Source organism: Oncorhynchus keta, unplaced genomic scaffold (assembly GCF_023373465.1).
Source record: "Oncorhynchus keta strain PuntledgeMale-10-30-2019 unplaced genomic scaffold, Oket_V2 Un_contig_15690_pilon_pilon, whole genome shotgun sequence".
Classification (NCBI taxonomy): Eukaryota; Metazoa; Chordata; class Actinopteri; order Salmoniformes; family Salmonidae; genus Oncorhynchus; species Oncorhynchus keta.
In genome coordinates, this window is record NW_026279459.1 from 12,501 (window position 1) to 35,000 (window position 22,500).

At 48.2% G+C, this 22,500-nt stretch overlaps 1 protein-coding gene and 1 long non-coding RNA gene across 4 annotated transcripts in view; one reads left to right on the forward strand and one right to left on the reverse strand.

Moving 5' to 3' along the window:
- The window catches only part of LOC118383875 (actin-binding LIM protein 3-like), a gene marked incomplete at its 5' end in the record, with an annotated part of 37,236 nt that overhangs the window by 11,954 nt on the left and 2,782 nt on the right, over positions 1-22,500 (forward strand). Inside the window, 10 exons of the mRNA XM_052502509.1 lie at positions 147-218; positions 7,625-7,813; positions 8,023-8,046; positions 10,027-10,159; positions 11,347-11,445; positions 12,027-12,077; positions 16,746-16,791; positions 17,722-17,807; positions 18,395-18,468; positions 18,842-19,010. Of these exons, the coding sequence (XP_052358469.1) occupies positions 147-218; positions 7,625-7,813; positions 8,023-8,046; positions 10,027-10,159; positions 11,347-11,445; positions 12,027-12,077; positions 16,746-16,791; positions 17,722-17,807; positions 18,395-18,468; positions 18,842-19,010 (943 nt within the window). The remainder of the gene's footprint in view (positions 1-146; positions 219-7,624; positions 7,814-8,022; positions 8,047-10,026; positions 10,160-11,346; positions 11,446-12,026; positions 12,078-16,745; positions 16,792-17,721; positions 17,808-18,394; positions 18,469-18,841; positions 19,011-22,500) is intronic.
- Positions 8,459-9,712, reverse strand: LOC127919080 (uncharacterized). Of its 3 annotated transcripts, none has more exons than XR_008101865.1 (4): positions 9,636-9,712; positions 9,227-9,429; positions 8,699-8,794; positions 8,459-8,602 (listed from the first exon to the last, which is right to left on the reverse strand). It is a non-coding gene; the product is annotated as an uncharacterized LOC127919080 (long non-coding RNA). The 3 variants fall into 3 exon arrangements; XR_008101864.1 differs by having other exon boundaries at positions 8,699-8,890; XR_008101866.1 differs by lacking the exon at positions 8,699-8,794 and having other exon boundaries at positions 8,467-8,602.

Below are 22,500 nucleotides of genomic sequence, written 5' to 3' on the forward strand. Positions count from 1 at the left end.
CAGATATCACTCTACTCTACAGAACACAGATATCACTCTACTCTACAGAACACAGATATCACTCTACTCTACAGAACACAGATATCACTCTACAGAACTCAGATATCAATAGATTTTTTAACCCTCATTGCTCTTTCTTTTCACAGCACAGACGTCTGTCCGAGACCTCCATCTCTCCACCGGGTTCGTCTATTGGCTCTCCCAGCCGCGTCATCTGCGTAAGTAACCAATCACAAGTCAATTTACCTCTAGCTCCACACAACCTTCAGGGCCCACTAGCTTTTAAAATACAAACCATTTTCTCCTGAAGTGTGCACTCGTTCACTATTTTTCACTATTTCTCGCTATCTCAAAGCATTTGATTGGTGTAAGCATGGGCTAGTGGGAATATCAACCACATGTAATTTCCTATCAAATCAAATTAATGATTGTTCATATAGGCCGAATACAACAGCTGTACTCTTTACGTGAAATGCTTACTTACGAGCCTTTCCCAATGTTGCAGAATTACACAATTATAATAAAAAGAAAAATGGTAACGCAAGAGGAATAAAACACACAAGAATGGAGCTATATACAGGAAGTACTAGTACCAGCATAATGTAGAGCTATATACAGGAAGTACCAGATCAATGTGGAGCTATGTACAGGAAGTACCAGTACCAGATCAATGTGGAGCTATATACAGGAAGTACCAGTACCAGATCAATGTGGAGCTATATACAGAGAGTACCAGTACCAGATCAATGTGGAGCTATATACAGGAAGTACCAGTACCAGATCAATGTGTAGCTATGTACAGGAAGTACCAGATCAATGTGGAGCTATATACAGGAAGTACCAGTACCAGATCAATGTGGAGCTATATATAGAGAGTACCAGTACCAGATCAATGTGGAGCTATATACAGGAAGTACCAGTACCAGATCAATGTGGAGCTATGTACAGGAAGTACCAGATCAATGTGGAGCTAAATACAGAGAGTACCAGTACCAGATCAATATGGAGCTATATATAGAGAGTACCAGTACCAGATCAATGTGGAGCTATATATAGAGAGTACCAGTACCAGATCAATGTGGAGCTATGTACAGGAAGTACCAGATCAATGTGGAGCTAAATACAGAGAGTACCAGTACCAGATCAATGTGGAGCTATATACAGAGAGTACCAGATCAATGTGGAGCTATATATAGAGAGTACCAGTACCAGATCAATGTGGAGCTATATACAGAGAGTACCAGTACCAGATCAATGTGGAGCTATGTACAGGAAGTACCAGATCAATGTGGAGCTATATACAGAGAGTACCAGACCAATGTGGAGCTATATACAGGAAGTACCAGTACCAGTACCAGATCAATGTGGAGCTATATACAGAGAGTACCAGATCAATGTAGAGCTATGTACAGGAGGTACCAGATCAATGTGGAGCTATGTACAGGAAGTACCAGATCAATGTGGAGCTATATACAGGAAGTACCAGATCAATGTGGAGCTATATACAGGGAGTACCAGATCAATGTGGAGCTATATACAGGGAGTACCAGTACCAGATCAATGTGGAACTATATACAGGGAGTACCAGTACCAGATCAATGTGGAGCTATATAGAAACACAACACATAGAAATGCCCACCCCAACTTACGCCCTGACCAAACCAAAATAGAGACATAAAAAGGATCTCCAAGGTCAGGGCGTGACAGATAGATACTAATAAGGTATTTGAGGTAGATATTTTTTTATTTTACCTTTATTTAACCAGGCAAGTCAGTTAAGAACATATTCTTATTTTCAATGACGGCCTGGGAACAGTGGGTTAACTGCCTGTTCAGGGGCAGAACGACAGATTTGTACCTTGTCAGCTCGGGGGTTTGAACTCGCAACCTTCCGGTTACTAGTCCAACGCTAGGCTACGCTGCCGCCCCATGAAGGCAGAATAAAGTGACTAGACATCCGGATAGATAATAATAAGGTATTTGAGGTAGATATGTACATGAAGGCAGGGTAAAGTGACTAGACATCCGGATAGATAATAATAAGGTATTTGAGGTAGATATGTACATGAAGGCAGGGTAAAGTGACGAGGCATCAGGACAAATAATAAGGTATTTGAGGTAGATATGTACATGAAGGCAGGGTAAAGTGACTAGACATCAGGATAGATAATAATAAGGTATTTGAGGTAGATATGTACATGAAGGCAGGGTAAAGTGACTAGGCATCAGGATAGATAATAATAAGGTATTTGAGGTAGATATGTAAATGAAGGCAGGGTAAAGTGACTAGGCATCAGGATAGATAATAATAAGGTATTTGAGGTAGATATGTACATGAAGGCAGGGTAAAGTGACTAGGCATCAGGATAGATAATAATAAGGTATTTGAGGTAGATATGTACATGAAGGCAGGGTTAAGTGACTAGACATCCGGATAGATAATAATAAGGTATTTGAGGTAGATATGTACATGAAGGCAGGGTAAAGTGACTAGACATCCGGATAGATAATAATAAGGTATTTGAGGTAGATATGTACATGAAGGCAGGGTAAAGTGACTAGACATCCGGATAGATAATAATAAGGTATTTGAGGTAGATATGTACATGAAGGCAGGGTAAAGTGACTAGGCATCACGATAGCAAATAATAAGGTATTTGAGGTAGATATGTACATGAAGGCAGGGTAAAGTGACTAGGCATCACGATAGCAAATAATAAGGTATTTGAGGTAGATATGTACATGAAGGCAGGGTAAAGTGACTAGGCATCAGGACAGATAATAAGGTATTTGAGGTAGATATGTACATGAAGGCAGGGTAAAGTGACTAGGCATCAGGATATATGATAATAATAAGGTATTTGAGGTAGATATGTACATGAAGGCAGGGTAAAGTGACTAGGCATCACGATAGCAAATAATAAGGTATTTGAGGTAGATATGTACATGAAGGCAGGGTAAAGTGACTAGGCATCAGGATAGCAAATAATAAGGTATTTGAGGTAGATATGTACATGAAGGCAGGGTAAAGTGACTAGACATCAGGATAGATAATAATAAGGTATTTGAGGTAGATATGTACATGAAGGCAGGGTAAAGTGACTAGGCATCAGGATAGATAATAATAAGGTATTTGAGGTAGATATGTACATGAAGGCAGGGTAAAGTGACTAGGCATCAGGACAGATAATAAGGTATTTGAGGTAGATATGTACATGAAGGCAGGGTAAAGTGACTAGGCATCAGGACAGATAATAAGGTATTTGAGGTAGATATGTACATGAAGGCAGGGTAAAGTGACTAGGCATCAGGATATATGATTAATAAGGTATTTTAGATTTTGTCTGTTTAGGCATCACGATAGATACTAATCTATTTGAAGATATGTACATTATTTGACCCATCTGATAGCAAATAATAAGGTATTTGAGGTAGATATGTACATGAAGGCAGGGTAAAGTGACTAGACATCAGGATAGATAATTTGTATTTGAGGTAGATATGTACATGAAGGCAGGGTAAAGTGACTAGGCATCAGGATAGATAATAAGTGGTATTTGAGGTAGATATGTACATGAAGGCAGGGTAAAGTGACTGGCATCACGATAGCAAATAATAAGGTATTTGAGGTAGATATGTACATGAAGGCAGGGTAAAGTGACTAGCATCAGATAATAACAGTGGTTTTGAGGTAGATATGTACATGAAGGCAGGGTAAAGTGACTAGGCATCAGGATAGATAATAATAAGGTATTTGATAGATATGACATGAAGGCAGGGTAAAGTGACTAGGCATCAGGTACAGATAATAAGGTATTTTAGATATGTACATGAAGGCAGGGTAAAGTGACTAGGCATCAGGACAGATAATAAGGTATTTGAGGTAGATATGTACATGAAGGCAGGGTAAAGTGACTAGGCATCAGGATATATGATAATAATGTTTTGAGGTAGATATGTACATGAAGGCAGGGTAAAGTGACTAGGCATCACGATAGATACTAATAAGGTATTTGATAGATCTGACAGTTTGAGGCAGGGTGTTCTGCATCACGATAAACACAATAAGGTATTTGAGGTAGATATGTACATGAAGGCCTGTAAAGTGACTTCATTCTCCTCTAGATAATAAGGTATTTGACAGTTTGACACGTGTTCTGCATCAGTAAACACAGTGGTATTTTAGATATTACCTGTGTATGAGCATCAGGACAGATAATAAGGTCTTTAGATAGACTCTGAACAGTTTGACTACGAATAATGTTCTGCAGCAGCAGAAAGTGACAGTGGTTTACGACTTCCACCTGTGTCCTGTCCCTGACGGGCCTTCGCTCACCCTCTAGATAGCCACCGATCCATGTTTCAGTTTTCACTTTTGTTTTTTCTGTTTACACACCTGGTTAATCTCAGTGGTTTTAACCCTCTGGTTACCTTTCTGTTTGTCCGTGATTGTCTTTCGTGTGTTGGAGTTAGTATCCTGTTTTGTACAGTTTTATAACGATTTTTGTTGTTCTGATGGAGTAAACACAGTGGTTTTACTCTTACCTGTGTCCTGTCCCTGACTCCTTCGCTCTCCTCTAGATAGACTCTGACAGTTTGGCACGTGTTCTGCTCAGTAAACACAGTGGTTTTACTCTTACCTGTGTATGAGCCTGACTCCTTCGCTCTCCTCTAGATAGACTCTGACAGTTTGACATGTGTTCTGCTCAGTAAACACAATGGTTTTACTCTTACCTGTGTCCTGTCCCTGACTCCTTCGCTCTCCTCTAGATAGACTCTGACAGTTTGGCACGTGTTCTGCTCAGTAAACACAGTGGTTTTACTCTTACCTGTGTCCTGTCCCTGACTCCTTCGCTCTCCTCTAGATAGACTCTGACAGTTTGACATGTGTTCTGCTCAGTAAACACAGTGTTTTTACTCTTACCTGTGTATGAGCCTGACTCCTTCGCTCTCCTCTAGATAGACTCTGACAGTTTGACATGTGTTCTGCTCAGTAAACACAATGGTTTTACTCTTACCTGTGTATGAGCCTGACTCCTTCGCTCTCCTCTAGATAGACTCTGACAGTTTGACACGTGTTCTGCTCAGTAAACACAGTGGTTTTACTCTTACCTGTGTCCTGTCCCTGACTCCTTCGCTCTCCTCTAGATAGACTCTGACAGTTTGGCACGTGTTCTGCTCAGTAAACACAGTGGTTTTACTCTTACCTGTGTCCTGTCCCTGACTCCTTCGCTCTCCTCTAGATAGACTCTGACAGTTTGGCACGTGTTCTGCTCAGTAAACACAGTGGTTTTACTCTTACCTGTGTATGAGCCTGACTCCTTCGCTATCCTCTAGATAGACTGACAGTTTGACATGTGTTCTGCTCAGTAAATACAGTGGTTTTACTCTTACCTGTGTATGAGCCTGACTCCTTCGCTCTCCTCTAGATAGACTCTGACAGTTTGGCACGTGTTCTGCTCAGTAAACACAGTGGTTTTACTCTTACCTGTGTCCTGTCCCTGACTCCTTCGCTCTCCTCTAGATAGACTCTGACAGTTTGACACGTGTTCTGCTCAGTAAACACAGTGGTTTTACTCTTACCTGTGTATGAGCCTGACTCCTTCGCTCTCCTCTAGATAGACTCTGACAGTTTGACACGTGTTCTGCTCAGTAAACACAGTGGTTTTACTCTTACCTGTGTCCTGTCCCTGACTCCTTCGCTCTCCTCTAGATAGACTCTGACAGTTTGGCACGTGTTCTGCTCAGTAAACACAGTGGTTTTACTCTTACCTGTGTATGAGCCTGACTCCTTCGCTCTCCTCTAGATAGACTCTGACAGTTTGACACGTGTTCTGCTCAGTAAATACAGTGGTTTTACTCTTACCTGTGTCCTGCGCCTCACTCCTTCGCTCTCCTCTAGATAGACTCTGACAGTGTGGAAATGTAACCGTTATTTAACCAGGCGAGCCAGTTAAGAACAAATTCTTATTTATCATGACGGCCTACCGGGAACAGTGGGTTAACTGTCATGTTCATTGGCAGAACAACAGATAGGGTCAGTGCAGACAGACCGGGTAACCATTCATTCATTATTTTTCACTCTTATGGTGTCTCGGAGCCTGTTGGTCTGAGAGCCAATGCTCTGGTACCATTTGCCGAACGGTAGCACAGTGAACAGTCTATGACTTGGGAGTCTTTCTCTGTCTCTCCCTGGTATAGAGGTCCTGGATGGCAGGGAGCTCAGCCCCAGTGATGTACTGGGCAGTCCGCACCATCCTCTTTCGTGCTTTGCTGTTGAGGGCGGTGCATTTACTATATCAAGCTGTGATGCAGCCATTCAAAATGCTCTCGATGGTGCATCTGTAGAACCTTTTGAGGAACCTAGGGCTAAACATTTCAGCCTCCTCTGTAGTGGGCTGTTCACAACAGTGCAGGTGTGAATGGACCATGTTAAATCAGGAGCACATTTTGGGAGGAAGGAGACATAGGAGAGATAGTTGTGACATAGTCACTGTCGCCCTGCCAAGTACAGATAGGAGACACCTGTTCATTCTCCACTCACCCCTGACCCCTGACCCGTGACCTCACCTTGCACTGCTGGCTAGGTCCTCTTGTTATGTCAGTCATATTCGGACACAACCTGTGTGTGTGTGTGTGTGTGTGTGTGTGTGTGTGTGTGTGTGTGTGTGTGTGTGTGTGTGTGTGTGTGTGTGTGTGTGTGTGTGTGTGTGTGTGTGTGTGTGTGTGTGTGTGTGTGTGTGTGTGTGTGTGTGTGTGTGTGTGTGTGTGTGTGTGTGTGTGTGTGTGTGCTCTGTCTGGACTCCTAGTCTTTGCTGAGCTGTACTGTATAGGTCACTACTGCTGTTGGAAACATTAGCACATTCATCCACGTAAAAACACATGTAGAGACACACACACATCCATGCATGAGCAGGTGTGTGTGTTTTTTCTGAGCTCTGGCCTCATAATCAATGACCTGCTCAGGGTGATGGATGAGGGGAAAACACAGAGTTAGCTCTCTCTCTCTCTCTCTCTCTCTCTCTCTCTCTCTCTCTCCTCTCTCTCTCTCTCTCTCTCTCTCTCTCTCTCTCCCTCTCCCTCTCCCTCTCCCTCTCTCTCTCTCTCTCTCTCTCTCTCTCTCTCTCTCTCTCTCTCTCTCTCTCTCTCTCTCTCTCTCTCTCTCTCTCTCCATTGCTTTGTGGAGCTGAAGGTCATGTCAGGGAGAGGCCAGCTCCCACAGTATATTCAGCAGTCAGTCACATGTAAACTGTATGTGTTGTGTCAGTGTATGGCTGTCAGCATGCTTTACAGTCTGCAGCACACAATCCATGTCTTTGGTTTTGCATGCGTAAATGTTGTTCATGTGTGTGTGTGGTTGTTTTCTCTCTGTGTGTGTGTGTGTGTGTGTGTGTGTGTGTGTGTGTGTGTGTGTGTGTGTGTGTGTGTGTGTGTGTGTGTGTGTGTGTGTGTGTGTGTGTGTGTGCGTGCGTGCGTGTGTGTGTGTGTGTGTGTGTGTGTGTGTGTGTGTGTGTGTGTGTGTGTGTGTGTGTGTGTGTGTGTGCGTGCGTGCGTGCCTGTGTCTGTGTGTGTGTGTGCGTGCGTGCCTGTGTCTGTGTCTGTGTCCTGTCGTGTCCCATCCCAGGCCAGGGTGGAGAATGAGATACTAGACTATAAGGACTTGGCTGCACTGCCTAAGGTCAAGGCCATATACGAGGTCCAGCCACCTGACCTCATATCATCCTACCAGTCCCAGCATCATCCTACCATATCATCCTACCAGCCCTACCCCAGATACTCCTCAGATGACATAGAGACCTTCAGCTATGGAGAGGTACTAAGTGCTACGGAGCTTTCAGGAAATACACCTATGTTATTTTCTTTTACGTCTTCTCTAAATTCACTGACAGTTGATAAACAAGATAAATAAATATGTTTCTAATATTGAAGAACTGAACTGAATCTATTTCCTGAGTTGAGATAATGGACCATTATGCTTCAGACAATCATTTCTGCTTTCTTTCTCATGTATTTGTTTTACAGTCACCTGGGACTCTCTGTTCTCAGGTTAGTAACCTTGTTGTTTTACAGTCACCTGGGACTCTCTGTTCTCAGGTTAGTAACCTTGTTGTTTTACAGTCACCCTCGACTCTCTGTTCTCAGGTTAGTAACCTTGTTGTTTTACAGTCACCTGGGACTCTCTGTTCTCAGGTTAGTAACCTTGTTGTTTTACAGTCACCTGGGACTCTCTGTTCTCAGGTTAGTAACCTTGTAGTTTTACAGTCACCTGGGACTCTCTGTTCTCAGGTTAGTAACCTTGCTGTTTTACAGTCACCCTCGACTCTCTGTTCTCAGGTTAGTAACCTTGTTGTTTTACAGTCACCTGGGACTCTCTGTTCTCAGGTTAGTAACCTTGTTGTTTTACAGTCACCCTCGACTCTCTGTTCTCAGGTTAGTAACCTTGTTGTTTTACAGTCACCTGGGACTCTCTGTTCTCAGGTTAGTAACCTTGTTGTTTTACAGTCACCTGGGACTCTCTGTTCTCAGGTTAGTAACCTTGTTGTTTTACAGTCACCTGGGACTCTCTGTTCTCAGGTTAGTAACCTTGTTGTTTTACAGTCACCTGGGACTCTCTGTTCTCAGGTTAGTAACCTTGTAGTTTTACAGTCACCTGGGACTCTCTGTTCTCAGGTTAGTAACCTTGCTGTTTTACAGTCACCCTCGACTCTCTGTTCTCAGGTTAGTAACCTTGTTGTTTTACAGTCACCTGGGACTCTCTGTTCTCAGGTTAGTAACCTTGTTGTTTTACAGTCACCTGGGACTCTCTGTTCTCAGGTTAGTAACCTTGTTGTTTTACAGTCACCCTCGACTCTCTGTTCTCAGGTTAGTAACCTTGTTGTTTTACAGTCACCTGGGACTGTCTGTTCTCAGGTTAGTAACCTTGTTGTTTTACAGTCACCTGGGACTCTCTGTTCTCAGGTTAGTAACCTTGTTGTTTTACAGTCACCTGGGACTCTCTGTTCTCAGGTTAGTAACCTTGTTGTTTTACAGTCACCTGGGACTCTCTGTTCTCAGGTTAGTAACCTTGTTGTTTTACAGTCACCTGGGACTCTCTGTTCTCAGGTTAGTAACCTTGTTGTTTTACAGTCACCCTCGACTCTCTGTTCTCAGGTTAGTAACCTTGTTGTTTTACAGTCACCCTCGACTCTCTGTTCTCAGGTTAGTAACCTTGTTGTTTTACAGCCACCTGGGACTCTCTGTTCTCAGGTTAGTAACCTTGTTGTTTCCAACAGAATGAATAATAATTTCTGTGATCAGTGGTCTGTGGATATGTGGATAGTTGTGTATCTGTCCCCCTCTCCCCCACTCTGTCATCCCCCCTCTCCCCCACTCTGTCATCCCCCTCTCCCCCACTCTGTCATCCACCCTCTCCCCCACTCTGTCATCCCCCTCTCCCCACTCTGTCATCCCCTCTCCCCCACTCTGTCATCCCCCTCTCCCCCACTCTGTCATCCCCCTCTCCCCCACTCTGTCATCCCCCTCTCCCCCACTCTGTTATCCCCCCTCTCCCCCACTCTGTCATCCCCCCTCTCCCCACTCTGTTATCCCCCTCTCCCCACTCTGTCATCCCCCCCTCTCCCCACTCTGTCATCCACCCTCTCCCCCACTCTGTCATCCCCTCTCTCCCCCACTCTGTCATCCCCCCTCTCCCCCACTCTGTCATCCCCCCTCTTGCTCTATCTCTGTCTGTACCTATTTTTCTTTCTTTCTCCCCCACTCTGTCATCCCCCACTCTGTCATCCCCCTCCCCCCACTCTGTCATCCCCCTCTCCCCACTCTGTCATCCCCCTGTCATCCCCCTCTCCCCCACTCTGTCATCCCCCTCTCCCCACTCTGTCATCCCCCTCTCCCTACTCTGTCATCCCCTCTCCCCCACTCTGTCATCCCCCTCTCCCCCACTCTGTCATCCCCCTCTCCCCACTCTGTCATCCCCCCCTCTCCCCCACTCTGTCATCCCCCCTCTCCCTCTTCTCCCTCTCCCTTTAGAAGCTGTATTACAATATAGACAAGAGACAGAGACAGTGTTCCAGCCCTGCCTACATGGATGGCTCTCCCTCCTTCAACCGCCAAGCCATGTCTCCCATCACACCTCACTCACCGCAGCACTATGGACACCCTGGTGAGTCACACACACACCAAGCCATGTCTCCCATCACGCCTCACTCACCGCAGCACTATGGACACCCTGGTGAGTCACACACCCACCAAGCCATGTCTCCCATCACGCCTCACTCACCGCAGCACTATGGACACCCTGGTGAGTCACACACACACCAAGCCATGTCTCCCATCACGCCTCACTCACCGCAGCACTATGGACACCCTGGTGAGTCACACACACACCAAGCCATGTCTCCCATCACGCCTCACTCACCGCAGCACTATGGACACCTGGTGAGTCACACACACACCAAGCCATGTCTCCTATCCCGCCTCACTTACCGCAGCACTATGGACACCCTGGTGAGTCACACACACACCAAGCCATATCTCCCATCCCGCCTCACCGCAGCACTATGGACACCCTGGTGAGTCACACACACACCAAGCCATGTCTCCCATCATGCCTCAATCACCGCAGCACTATGGACACCCTGGTGAGTCACACACACACCAAGCCATGTCTCCCATCACGCCTCGCTTACCGCAGCACTATGGACACCCTGGTGAGTCACACACACACCAAGCCATGTCTCCCATCATGCCTCGCTCACCGCAGCACTATGGACACCCTGGTGAGTCACACACACACCAAGCCATGTCTCCCATCATGCCTCACTCACCGCAGCACTATGGACACCCTGGTGAGTCACACACACACCAAGCCATGGACACCCTGAATTTCGAGTCTCATAGCAAAGTGTCTGAATACTTATGTAAATAAGGTATTTCTGTTTTTTTATTTTTAATAGATTTCTAAAAATCAATTTTCGCTTTGTCAATATGGGGTATTGTGTGTAGATTGATGAGGATTTATTTTTTATTAAATCCATTTTAGAATAAGGCTGTAACTTAACAAAATGTGCAAAAAGTCAAAGGGTCTGAATACTTTCCGACTGCACTGTATATTCCACCATGTGACAGTTAATGCATTTAAAAGCAGTGACTAGCAGGGGGAGGAAGCGTGTACCGTTCCTTCTAGCTTCCTGTGCTGAGATGGTCCAGTATGCCTTTCCTCAATGCTGCAGCCACTGTTGATCACCTTTTCCTTTGGTTCTGATTGGTTGGGAGGGACTGGATGGCAGGACAAAGCCCTTTCTTCATGCTCATGTTTCCTTTGCTGTGATTGGCTAGTGCTGGCTGCAGGCTCTGAGAGTGGCAGGAGCTCACCCTATTACGGCTCGCTGGAGGGGCGGCCTAGTACTCCTACCACATACCACGCCCCCAAGCATTTCCATGTACCAGGTAGGACCACACTTCAACTGTGCCCCAAGGGCCCCCTATTCTCTATGGAAGTGCAATATATTTGGAATAGGGTGCCATTTGGGACGTGCCCTCTTCCTCTCCTCATCTTTCCATCTTCTCTTCATCTCCTCATCTTTCCATCTTCTCTTCATCTCATCTTTCCATCTTCTCTTCATCTCCTCATCTTTCCATCTTCTCTTCATCTCCTCATCTTTCCATCTTCTCTTCATCTCCTCATCTTTCCATCTTCTCTTCATCTCATCTTCCCATCTTCTCTTCATCTCATCTTTCCATCTTCTCTTCATCTCCTCATCTTTCCATCTTCTCTTCATCTCATCTTTCCATCTTCTCTTCATCTCCTCATCTTTCCATATTATCTACTCCACTTCTGCTCCTCCTCTATTTGTATATTTCCTCAAACTCTCTTGTTATCAGCTACGGTCGCTATGGTTCGGTATAGCTCTTCCCTTTACCTCCGTCTACCCTTCACTTCCTCCCTCACTCCTCCATGTTTCACATCAATCTCCTCCCTTCTCTCTCTTTCTCCCCTCCCTCTCTCCTCCCTCCCTCTCTTTCTCCAGCCTCAGGTGAACCCAACATCTACAGCAAACCTCCCATCTATAAGAGAACGGGTACAGTGTCTTAGCCCCGCCTTATCCTGGCTGTTGTCCCATCAGTGACTGATTGGTGTTTTCCGTAGCCTGTCTTCCTATCAGTGGAGTAGCCCTTAGTATTGTGCTTGTAGGGTTAGTTCAGGTCTATTATGAGACCACAGTGGTAGATGAAGGGTTAGTTCAGGTCTATTATGAGACCACAGTGGTAGATGAAGGGTTAGTTCAGGTCTATTATGAGACCACAGTGGTAGATGTAGGGTTAGTTCAGGTCTATTATGAGACCACAGTGGTAGATGAAGGGTTAGTTCAGGTCTATTATGAGACCACAGTGGTAGATTAAGGGTTAGTTCAGGTCTATTATGAGACCACAGTGGTAGATGAAGGGTTAGTTCAGGTCTATTATGAGACCACAGTGGTAGATGAAGGGTTAGTTCAGGTCTATTATGAGACCACAGTGGTAGATGAAGGGTTAGTTCAGGTCTATTATGAGACCACAGTGGTAGATGAAGGGTTATTTCAGGTCTATTATGAGACCACAGTGGTAGATGAAGGGTTAGTTCAGGTCTATTATGAGACCACAGTGGTAGATGAAGGGTTAGTTCAGGTCTATTATGAGACCACAGTGGTAGATGAAGGGTTAGTTCAGGTCTATTATGAGACCACAGTGGTAGATGAAGGGTTAGTTCAGGTCTATTATGAGACCACAGTGGTAGATGAAGGGTTAGTTCAGGTCTATTATGAGACCACAGTGGTAGATGAAGGGTTAGTTCAGGTCTATTATGAGACCACAGTGGTAGATGAAGGGTTAGTTCAGGTCTATTATGAGACCACAGTGGTAGATGAAGGGTTATTTCAGGTCTATTATGAGACCACAGTGGTAGATGAAGGGTTAGTTCAGGTCTATTATGAGACCACAGTGGTAGATGAAGGGTTAGTTCAGGTCTATTATGAGACCACAGTGGTAGATGAAGGGTTAGTTCAGGTCTATTATGAGACCACAGTGGTAGATGAAGGGTTATTTCAGGTCTATTATGAGACCACAGTGGTAGATGAAGGGTTAGTTCAGGTCTATTATGAGACCACAGTGGTAGATGTAGGGTTAGTTCAGGTCTATTATGAGACCACAGTGGTAGATGAAGGGTTATTTCAGGTCTATTATGAGACCACAGTGGTAGATGAAGGGTTAGTTCAGGTCTATTATGAGACCACAGTGGTAGATGTAGGGTTAGTTCAGGTCTATTATGAGACCACAGTGGTAGATGAAGGGTTAGTTCAGGTCTCTTATGAGACCACTAGTTACTGTGGTGTGTGTTACTGTGTTGTGTGTGTTACTGTGATGTGTGTGTACTGTGGTGTGTGTTACTGTGGTGTGTGTGTGTTACTGTGGTATGTGTGTGTACTGTGGTATGTGTGTGTACTGTGGTGTGTGTGTACTGTGGTGTGTGTGTGTACTGTGGTGTGTGTGTACTGTGTGTGTGTGTGTGTGTGTACTGTGGTATGTGTGTGTTACTGTGGTGTGTGTGTGTTACTGTGGTGTGTGTTACTGTGGTGTGTGTGTACTGTGGTGTGTGTGTGTTACTGTGGTGTGTGTGTGTGTTACTGTGGTGTGTGTGTGTACTGTGGTGTGTGTGTGTTACTGTGGTATGTGTGTGTTACTGTGGTGTGTGTGTACTGTGGTATGTGTGTGTGTGCTGTGGTGTGTGTGTACTGTGGTGTGTGTGTGTTAGTGTGGTATGTGTGTGTGTGCTGTGTGTGTGTGTGTACTGTGGTGTGTGTGTGTTACTGTGGATATGTGTGTGTGTGCTGTGGTGTGTGTGTACTGTGGTATGTGTGTGTGTGCTGTGGTGTGTGTGTACTGTGGTGTGTGTGTGTGTTACTGTGGTGTGTGTGTACTGTGGTATGTGTGTGTTACTGTGGTGTGTGTGTACTGTGGTATGTGTGTGTTACTGTGTTGTGAGTGTTATCATGCTATAAGAGTATTATAGAACAGTGCATCACAGACGTGTGGTTATGGTGTATTATGAATGAGGGTCAGAGTTGTTCTTCGTCAGGTCACATGGTTATGGAAATAGGACACACTCCAGGGGAGAGAGAGAGAGAGAGAGAGAGAGAGAGAGAGAGAGAGAGAGAGAGAGAGAGAGAGAGAGAGAGAGAGAGAGAGAGAGAGAGAGAGAGAGAGAGAGATACCAACATGAGAAGAGAGAGAGAGAGAGAGAGAGAGAGAGAGAGAGAGAGAGAGAGAGAGAGAGAGAGAGAGAGGGGGGAATATTAGCATAATCAGCAGTATTATTCAGTCCACTCTAGTGATATTGATCCCTCATATTGTTCTGTGATTATGTTCAATAGAGGACATGTGTTGGCCACTAGAGGAGACATGGGCTCATCCATAGACCACAGACCTGTTATGTGCTCATTAGTCCATTGATACCAACATGGAAGAGATACTATGATATATGACTCACTTGTGGATATAGGTTAGATAAATAAATAGTGATTAGGACTCATGGTATTGTAGGGTTGACTTAAAGCATTTCGCTACACTCGCAATAACATCTGCTAACCATGTGTATGTGACCAATAACATCTGCTAACCATGTGTATGTGACCAATAACATCTGCTAACCATGTGTATGTGACCAATAACATCTGCTAACCATGTGTATGTGACCAATACATTTTGATTTAGAGTGGTTAGTGGTAGTGTTGTATCTCTGTTCTGTTATCTTCCCGGTTGGTAACAAACATCGGTACTTGGGATGCCAGTAATATCTCTCTTTTCTTTCTTCCCTTTCTTCCTTTCATGGTTTCTGATCACGTTAATTCACTTCCCTCCTTCACTCTTTCCCTGATGAACTAACTCACCTCTGTAAGTACCTTCCTCCTCTCTGTCTGTCTGTCTGTCTGTCTGTCTGTCTGTCTGTCTGTCTGTCTGTCTGTCTGTCTGTCTGTCTGTCTGTCTGTCTGTCTGTCTGTCTGTCTGTCTGTCTGTCTGTCTGTCTGTCTGTCTGGACCATCTGACTATCTATCTCACCTGTCTGTCTGTCTGTCTGTCTGTCTGTCTGTCTGTCTGTCTGTCTGTCTGTCTGTCTGTCTGTCTGTCTGTCTGTCTGTCTGGACCATCTGACTATCTATCTCAACTGTCTGTCGATACCATCTGACTATCTATCTCACCTGTCTGTCTGTCTGTCTGTCTGTCTGTCTGTCTGTCTGTCTGTCTGTCTGTCTGTCTGGACCATCTGACTATCTATCTCCTCTGTCTGTCTATACCATCTGACTATCTCCTCTGTCTGTCTATACCATCTGACTATCTATCTCACCTGTCTGTCTATACCATCTGACTATCTCCTCTGTCTGTCTATACCATCTGACTATCTATCTCACCTGTCTGTCTATACCATCTGACTATCTATCTCACCTGTCTGTCTATACCATCTGACTATCTATCTCACCTGTCTGTCTATACCATCTGACTATCTATCTCCTCTGTCTGTCTGTACCAGATTACTATCTTCTTTGTCTGTACCAGATGACTATCTATCTCCTCTGTCTGTCTGTGCCAGATGACTATCTCTCTGAGATCAATCTTTGGACTGAGACATGAAACTAAGAATGTAGAATTCACCTTCCGTAAAACTTCCTGTACTCTCTTTCCCAGTACAGTATCTTCCTGTACTCTCTTTCCCAGTACAGTATCTTCCTGTGCTCTCTTTTCCAGTACAGTATCTTCCTGTACTCTCTTTCCCAGTACAGTATCTTCCTGTACTCTCTTTCCCAGTACATTATCTTCCTGTACTCTCTTTCCCAGTACAGTATCTTCCTGTGCTCTCTTTCCCAGTACAGTATCTTCCTGTGCTCTTTTTCCCAGTACAGTATCTTCCTGTACTCTCTTTCCCAGTACAGTATCTTCCTGTACTCTCTTTCCCAGTACATTATCTTCCTGTACTCTCTTTCCCAGTACAGTATCTTCCTGTACTCTCTTTCCCAGTACAGTATCTTCCTGTACTCTCTTTCCCAGTATATTATCTTCCTGTACTCTCTTTCCCAGTACAGTATCTTCCTGTACTCTCTTTCCCAGTACAGTATCTTCCTGTACTCTCTTTCCCAGTACAGTATCTTCCTGTACTCTCTTTTCCAGTACAGTATCTTCCTGTACTCTCTTTCCCAGTACAGTATCTTCCTGTACTCTCTTTCCCAGTACAGTATCTTCCTGTACTCTCTTTCCCAGTACAGTATCTTCCTGTACTCTCTTTCCCAGTACATTATCTTCCTGTACTCTCTTTCCCAGTACAGTATCTTCCTGTACTCTCTTTCCCAGTACAGTATCTTCCTGTACTCTCTTTCCCAGTACAGTATCTTCCTGTACTCTCTTTCCCAGTACAGTATCTTCCTGTACTCTCTTTCCCAGTACAGTATCTTCCTGTACTCTCTTTCCCAGTACATTATCTTCCTGTACTCTCTTTCCCAGTACAGTATCTTCCTGTGTATGACTTGGGGTCACTGATGGATTGCTGTGTAACATAAACTACGTCTTAAATGATACCCTACTCCCTATATAGTGCACTTTCTTTGACTAGGGCCCATAGGGACCACTATATAGGGATTAGGATGTTATTTGGAATGCAGCCTAACTCTAAGCTGTGTTCTTGTGTTAACAGTCCACTCATCTCTCCACAGACAATCTCCCAGCCACCAAAAGCAGGACCAGCGAAGATCTAATCACATCCTCCAGACTGTCTACCTACTCTCCAGAACCCTACACACAGTCAGAGTCTGACACCTACCCCTATCCCAGATCCCCTAAAGGTATAACCTACACCCTACACCCTACTCTCCAGAACACTACACACAGTCAGAGTCTGACACCTACCCCTATCCCAGATCCCCTAAAGGTATAACCTACACCCTACACCCTACTCTCCAGAACACTACACACAGTCAGAGTCTGACTCATACCCCTATCCCAGATCCCCTAAAGGTATAACCTACACCCTACACCCTACTCTCCAGAACACTACACACAGTCAGAGTCTGACACCTACCCCTATCCCAGATCCCCTAAAGGTATAACCTACACCCTACACTCCAGAACACTACACCCTACACCCTACTCTCCAGAACACTACACACAGTCAGAGTCTGACACCTACCCCTATCCCAGATCCCCTAAAGGTATAACCTACACCCTACACCCTACTCTCCAGAACACTACACACAGTCAGTCTGACACCTACCCCTATCCCAGATCCCCTAAAGGTATAACCTACACCCTACACCCTACTCTCCAGAACACTACACCCTACACCCTATTCTCCAGAACACTACACCCTACACCCTACTCTCCAGAACCCTACACACAGTCAGAGTCTGACTCCTACCCCTATCCCAGATCCCCTAAAGGTATAACCTACACCCTACACCCTACTCTCCAGAACACTACACACAGTCAGAGTCTGACTCCTATCCCTATCCCAGATCCCCTAAAGGTATAACCTACACCCTAAACCCTACACCCTACTCTCCAGAACACTACACACGGTCAGAGTCTGACTCCTACCCCTATCCCAGATCCCCTAAAGGTATAACCTACACCCTACACCCTACTCTCCAGAACACTACACACGGTCAGAGTCTGACACCTACCCCTATCCCAGATCCCCTAAAGGTATAACCTACACCCTACACCCTACTCTCCAGAACACTACACACAGTCAGAGTCTGACTCCTACCCCTATCCCAGCTCCCCTAAAGGTATAACCTACACCCTACACCCTACACCCTACTCTCCAGAACACTACACACAGTCAGAGTCTGACTCCTACCCCTATCCCAGCTCCCCTAAAGGTATAACCTACACCCTACACCCTACTCTCCAGAACACTACACACAGTCAGAGTCTGACTCATACCCCTATCCCATCTCCCCTAAAGGTATAACCTACACCCTACACCCTACACCCTACTCTCCAGAACACTACACACAGTCAGAGTCTGACTCCTAACCCTATCCCAGCTCCCCTAAAGGTATAACCTACACCCTACACCCTACACACTACTCTCCAGAACACTACACACAGTCAGAGTCTGACTCCTAACCCTATCCCAGCTCCCCTAAAGGTACAACCTACACCCTACAACCTAAACCCTACACCCTAGACCCTACTCATCAGAAGTCTACATACAGTCTATCTACCCTACATACAGTCTATCTACCCTACACACAACTAACAGTTGTTTTGTATGTGACCATCGGTGAATATATCTGTCTTTAAAAGACTAAGGCATTTCTAAGGATCTCTCTATATATATCTATCCTACTGTCAATCTATCTTTCCCCAGCTCTCCGTGCTCCTAGGAGAAGGTATTCTACAGGAGGAGATGAAGAGAACTGGAGTCACAGCAGTCTTCAAAGAGTAAGTCTCTCGCTCTCTCTCTCTCTCTCTCTCTCTCTCTCTCTCTCTCTCTCTGTGTGTAATTATTGCATATTTACTGTCACATTTATTTGTGGAATAATATTTGTATTTATTCTCTTCTACTTTCTCTCTCTCTCCTTCTCGCTCTCTCTATGCCCCCTCTCTCTACCCCTGGTTGTGTGTGTGTGTGTCTCTCTCTCTCTCTCTCTCTCTCTCTCTCTCTCTCTCTCTCTCTCTCTCTCTCTCTCTCTCTCTCTCTCTCTCTCTCTCTCGCTCTCTATGCCCCCTCTCTCTTCTCTCTGGTCTCTCTCTCTGTCTCTCTCTCTCTCTCTCTCTCTCTCTCTCTCTCTCTCTCTCTCTCTCTCTCTCTCAGATCCAGAGTGGTATAGGGAGGATGATCCTAAAGGAGGAGATGAAAGCTAGATCTGGTTGCTATGACAACGACCCTTGGGGCAGCGCCCGGAATTCCCGCAGCGGCAGCAAGGAGGCTCTCACCACTACCAGCTACAACAGCACCGGCTACAACAACACTGTCAATGGCTGTAAGTGTGTTGTGACTGTGTTGTATTGAACCATCTTCACTTTGTTTGTTTTCCTCTTTATCTAACACTCTCCTTCTCCCCCCTGCTCCTCCTCCTCTCCTTCTCCCCCTGCTCCTCTTCTTCTCCTTCTCCCCCCTGCTCCTCCTCCTCTCCTTCTCCCCCCTGCTCCTCCTCCTCTCCTTCTCCCCCTGCTCCTCCTCCTCTCCTTCTCCCCCTGCTCCTCCTCCTCTCCTTCTCCCCCCCTCCTCCTCCTCCTCTCCCCTGCTCCTCCTCCTCTCCTTCTCCCCCTGCTCCTCCTCCTCTCCTTCTCCCCCCTGCTCCTCCTCCTCTCCTTCTCCCCCCTGCTCCTCCTCCCTCCTTCTCCCCCTGCTCCTCCCTCCTCTCCTTCTCCCCCTGCTCCTCCTCCTCTCCTTCTCCCCCTGCTCCTCCTCCTCCTCTCCTTCCCCCCCCTCCTCCTCCTTCTCCCCCTGCTCCTCCTCCCTCTCCTTCTCCCCCCTGCTCCTCCTCCTCTCCTTCTCCCCCCTCCTCTCCTCCTCTCCTTCTCCCCCTGCTCCTCCTCCTCTCCTTCTCCCCCTGCTCCTCCTCCTCTCCTTCTCCCCCCCTGCTCCTCCTCCTCTCCTTCTCCCCCTGCTCCTCCTCCTCTCCTTCTCCCCCCTCCTCCTCCTCCTCTCCTTCTCCCCCTGCTCCTCCTCCTCTCCTTCTCCCCCTGCTCCTCCTCCTCTCCTTCTCCCCCTGCTCCTCCTCCTCTCCTTCTCCCCCCTGCTCCTCCTCCTCTCCTTCTCCCCCCTGCTCCTCCTCCTCTCCTTCTCCCCCTGCTCCTCCTCCTCTCCTTCTCCCCCTGCTCCTCCTCCTCTCCTTCTCCCCCTGCTCCTCCTCCTCTCCTTCTCCCCTGCTCCTCCTCCTCTCCTTCTCCCCTGCTCCTCCTCCTCTCCTTCTCCCCCCTCCTCCTCCTCTCCTTCTCCCCCTGCTCCTCCTCCTCTCCTCTCCTTCTCCCCCCTGCTCCTCCTCCTCTCCTTCTCCCCCTGCTCCTCCTCCTCTCCTTCTCCCCCTGCTCCTCCTCCTCTCCCTTCTCCCCCTGCTCCTCCCCTCTCCTCCTCTCCTTCTCCCCCCCTCCTCTCCTCTCCTTCTCCCCCTGCTCCTCCTCCTCTCCTTCTCCCCCCTGCTCCTCCTCCTCTCCTTCTCCCCTGCTCCTCCTCCTCTCCTTCTCCCCTGCTCCTCCTCCTCTCCTTCTCCCCCTGCTCCTCCTCCTCTCCTTCTCCCCCTGCTCCTCCTCCTCCTTCTCCTTCTCCCCCTGCTCCTCCTCCTCTCCTTCTCCCCCTGCTCCTCCTCCTCTCCTTCTCCCCCTGTCTCCTCCTCCTCCCCCTCTCCTTCTCCTCCCCCTGCTCCTCCTCCCTCCTTCTCCCCCTGCTCCTCCTCCTCTCCTTCTCCCCCTGCTCCTCCTCCTCTCCTTCTCCCCCTGCTCCTCCTCCCTCTCCTTCTCCCCCTGCTCCTCCTCCTCTCCTTCTCCCCCTGCTCCTCCTCCTCTCCTTCTCCCCCTGCTCCTCCTCCCTCTCCTTCTCCCCCTGCTCCTCCTCCTCTCCTTCTCCCCCTGCTCCTCCTCCCTCCTTCTCCCCCTGCTCCTCCTCTCCTCCTTCTCCCCCTGCTCCTCCTCCTCCTCTCCTTCTCCCCCTGCTCCTCCTCCTCTCCCTTCTCCCCCTGCTCCTCCTCCTCTCCTTCTCCCCCTGCTCCTCCTCCCTCCTTTCTCCCCTGCTCCTCCTCCCTCCTTCTCCCCCTTCTCCTTCTCCCCCCTGCTCCTCCTCCTCTCCTTCTCCCCCTGCTCCTCCTCCTCTCCTTCTCCCCTGCTCCTCCTCCTTCTCCTTCTCCCCCTGCTCCTCCTCCTCTCCTTCTCCCCCTGCTCCTCCTCCTCTCCTTCTCCCCCTGCTCCTCCTCCTCTCCTTCTCCCCTGCTCCTCTTCTTCTCCTTCTCCCCCTGCTCCTCCTCCTCTCCTTCTCCCCCTGCTCCTCTTCTTCTCCTTCTCCCCCCTGCTCCTCCTCCTCTCCTTCTCCCCCTGCTCCTCTTCTTCTCCTTCTCCCCCTGCTCCCTCCTCCTCTCCTTCTCCCCCTGCTCCTCCTCTCTCCTTCTCCCCCTGCTCCTCCTCCTCTCCTTCTCCCCCTGCTCCTCCTCCTCTCCTTCTCCCCCCTGCTCCTCCTCCTTCTCCTTCTCCCCCCTGCTCCTCCTCCTCTCCTCCTTCCCCCTGCTCCTCCTCCTCTCCTTCTCCCCCTGCTCCTCCTCTCCTCCTTCTCCCCCTGCTCCTCCTCCTCTCCTTCTCCCCTGCTCCTCCTCCTCTCCTTCTCCCCCTGCTCCTCCTCCTCTCCTTCTCCCCCTGCTCCTCCTCCTCTCCTTCTCCCCCTGCTCCTCCTCCTCTCCTTCTCCCCCCTGCTCCTCCTCCTCCTCTCCTTCTCCCCTGCTCCTCCTCCTCTCCTTCTCCCCTGCTCCTCCTCCTCTCCTTCTCCCCCTGCTCCTCCTCCTCTCCTTCTCCCCCTGCTCCTCCTCCTCTCCTTCTCCCCCTGCTCCTCCTCCTCTCCTTCTCCCCCTGCTCCTCCTCCTCCTCTCCTTCCTCCCCTCTCCTCCTCCTCTCCTTCTCCCCCTGCTCCTCCTCCTCTCCTTCTCCCCCTGCTCCTCCTCCTCTCCTTCTCCCCCTGCTCCTCCTCCTCTCCTTCTCCCCCTGCTCCTCCTCCCCTCTCCTTCTCCCCCCTGCTCCTCCTCCTCTCCTTCTCCCCCTGCTCCTCCTCCCTCCTTCTCCCCCTGCTCCTCCTCCTCTCCTTCTCCCCCCTGCTCCTCCTCCCTCTCCTTCTCCCCTGCTCCTCCTCCTCCCTCCCCCCTGCTCCTCCTCCTCTCCTTCTCCCCTGCTCCTCCTCCTCTCCTTCTCCCCCTGCTCCTCCTCCCTCTCCTTCTCCCCCTGCTCCTCCTCCTCTCCTTCTCCCCTGCTCCTCCTCCTCTCCTTCTCCCCCCTGCTCCTCCTCCTCTCCTTCTCCCCCTGCTCCTCCTCCTCTCCTTCTCCCCTGCTCCTCCTCCTCTCCTTCTCCCCCTGCTCCTCCTCCTCTCCTTCTCCCCCTGCTCCTCCTCCTCTCCTTCTCCCCTGCTCCTCCTCCTCTCCTTCTCCCCCTGCTCCTCCTCCTCTCCTTCTCCCCCTGCTCCTCCTCCTCTCCTTCTCCCCTGCTCCTCCCTCCTCTCCTTCTCCCCCTGCTCCTCCTCCTCTCATTCTCCCCCTGCTCCTCCTCTTCTCCTTCTCCCCCTGCTCCTCCTCCTCTCATTCTCCCCCTGCTCCTCCTCCTCTCCTTCTCCCCCTGCTCCTCCTCCTCTCCTTCTCCCCCTGCTCCTCCTCCTCTCCTTCTCCCCCTGCTCCTCCTCCTCTCCTTCTCCCCCCTGCGCCTCCCCTGCTCCTCCTCCTGTCCTTCTCTCCCCTGCTCCTCCTCCCTCGCCCCTGCTCCTCCTCCTCTCCTCTCCCCCC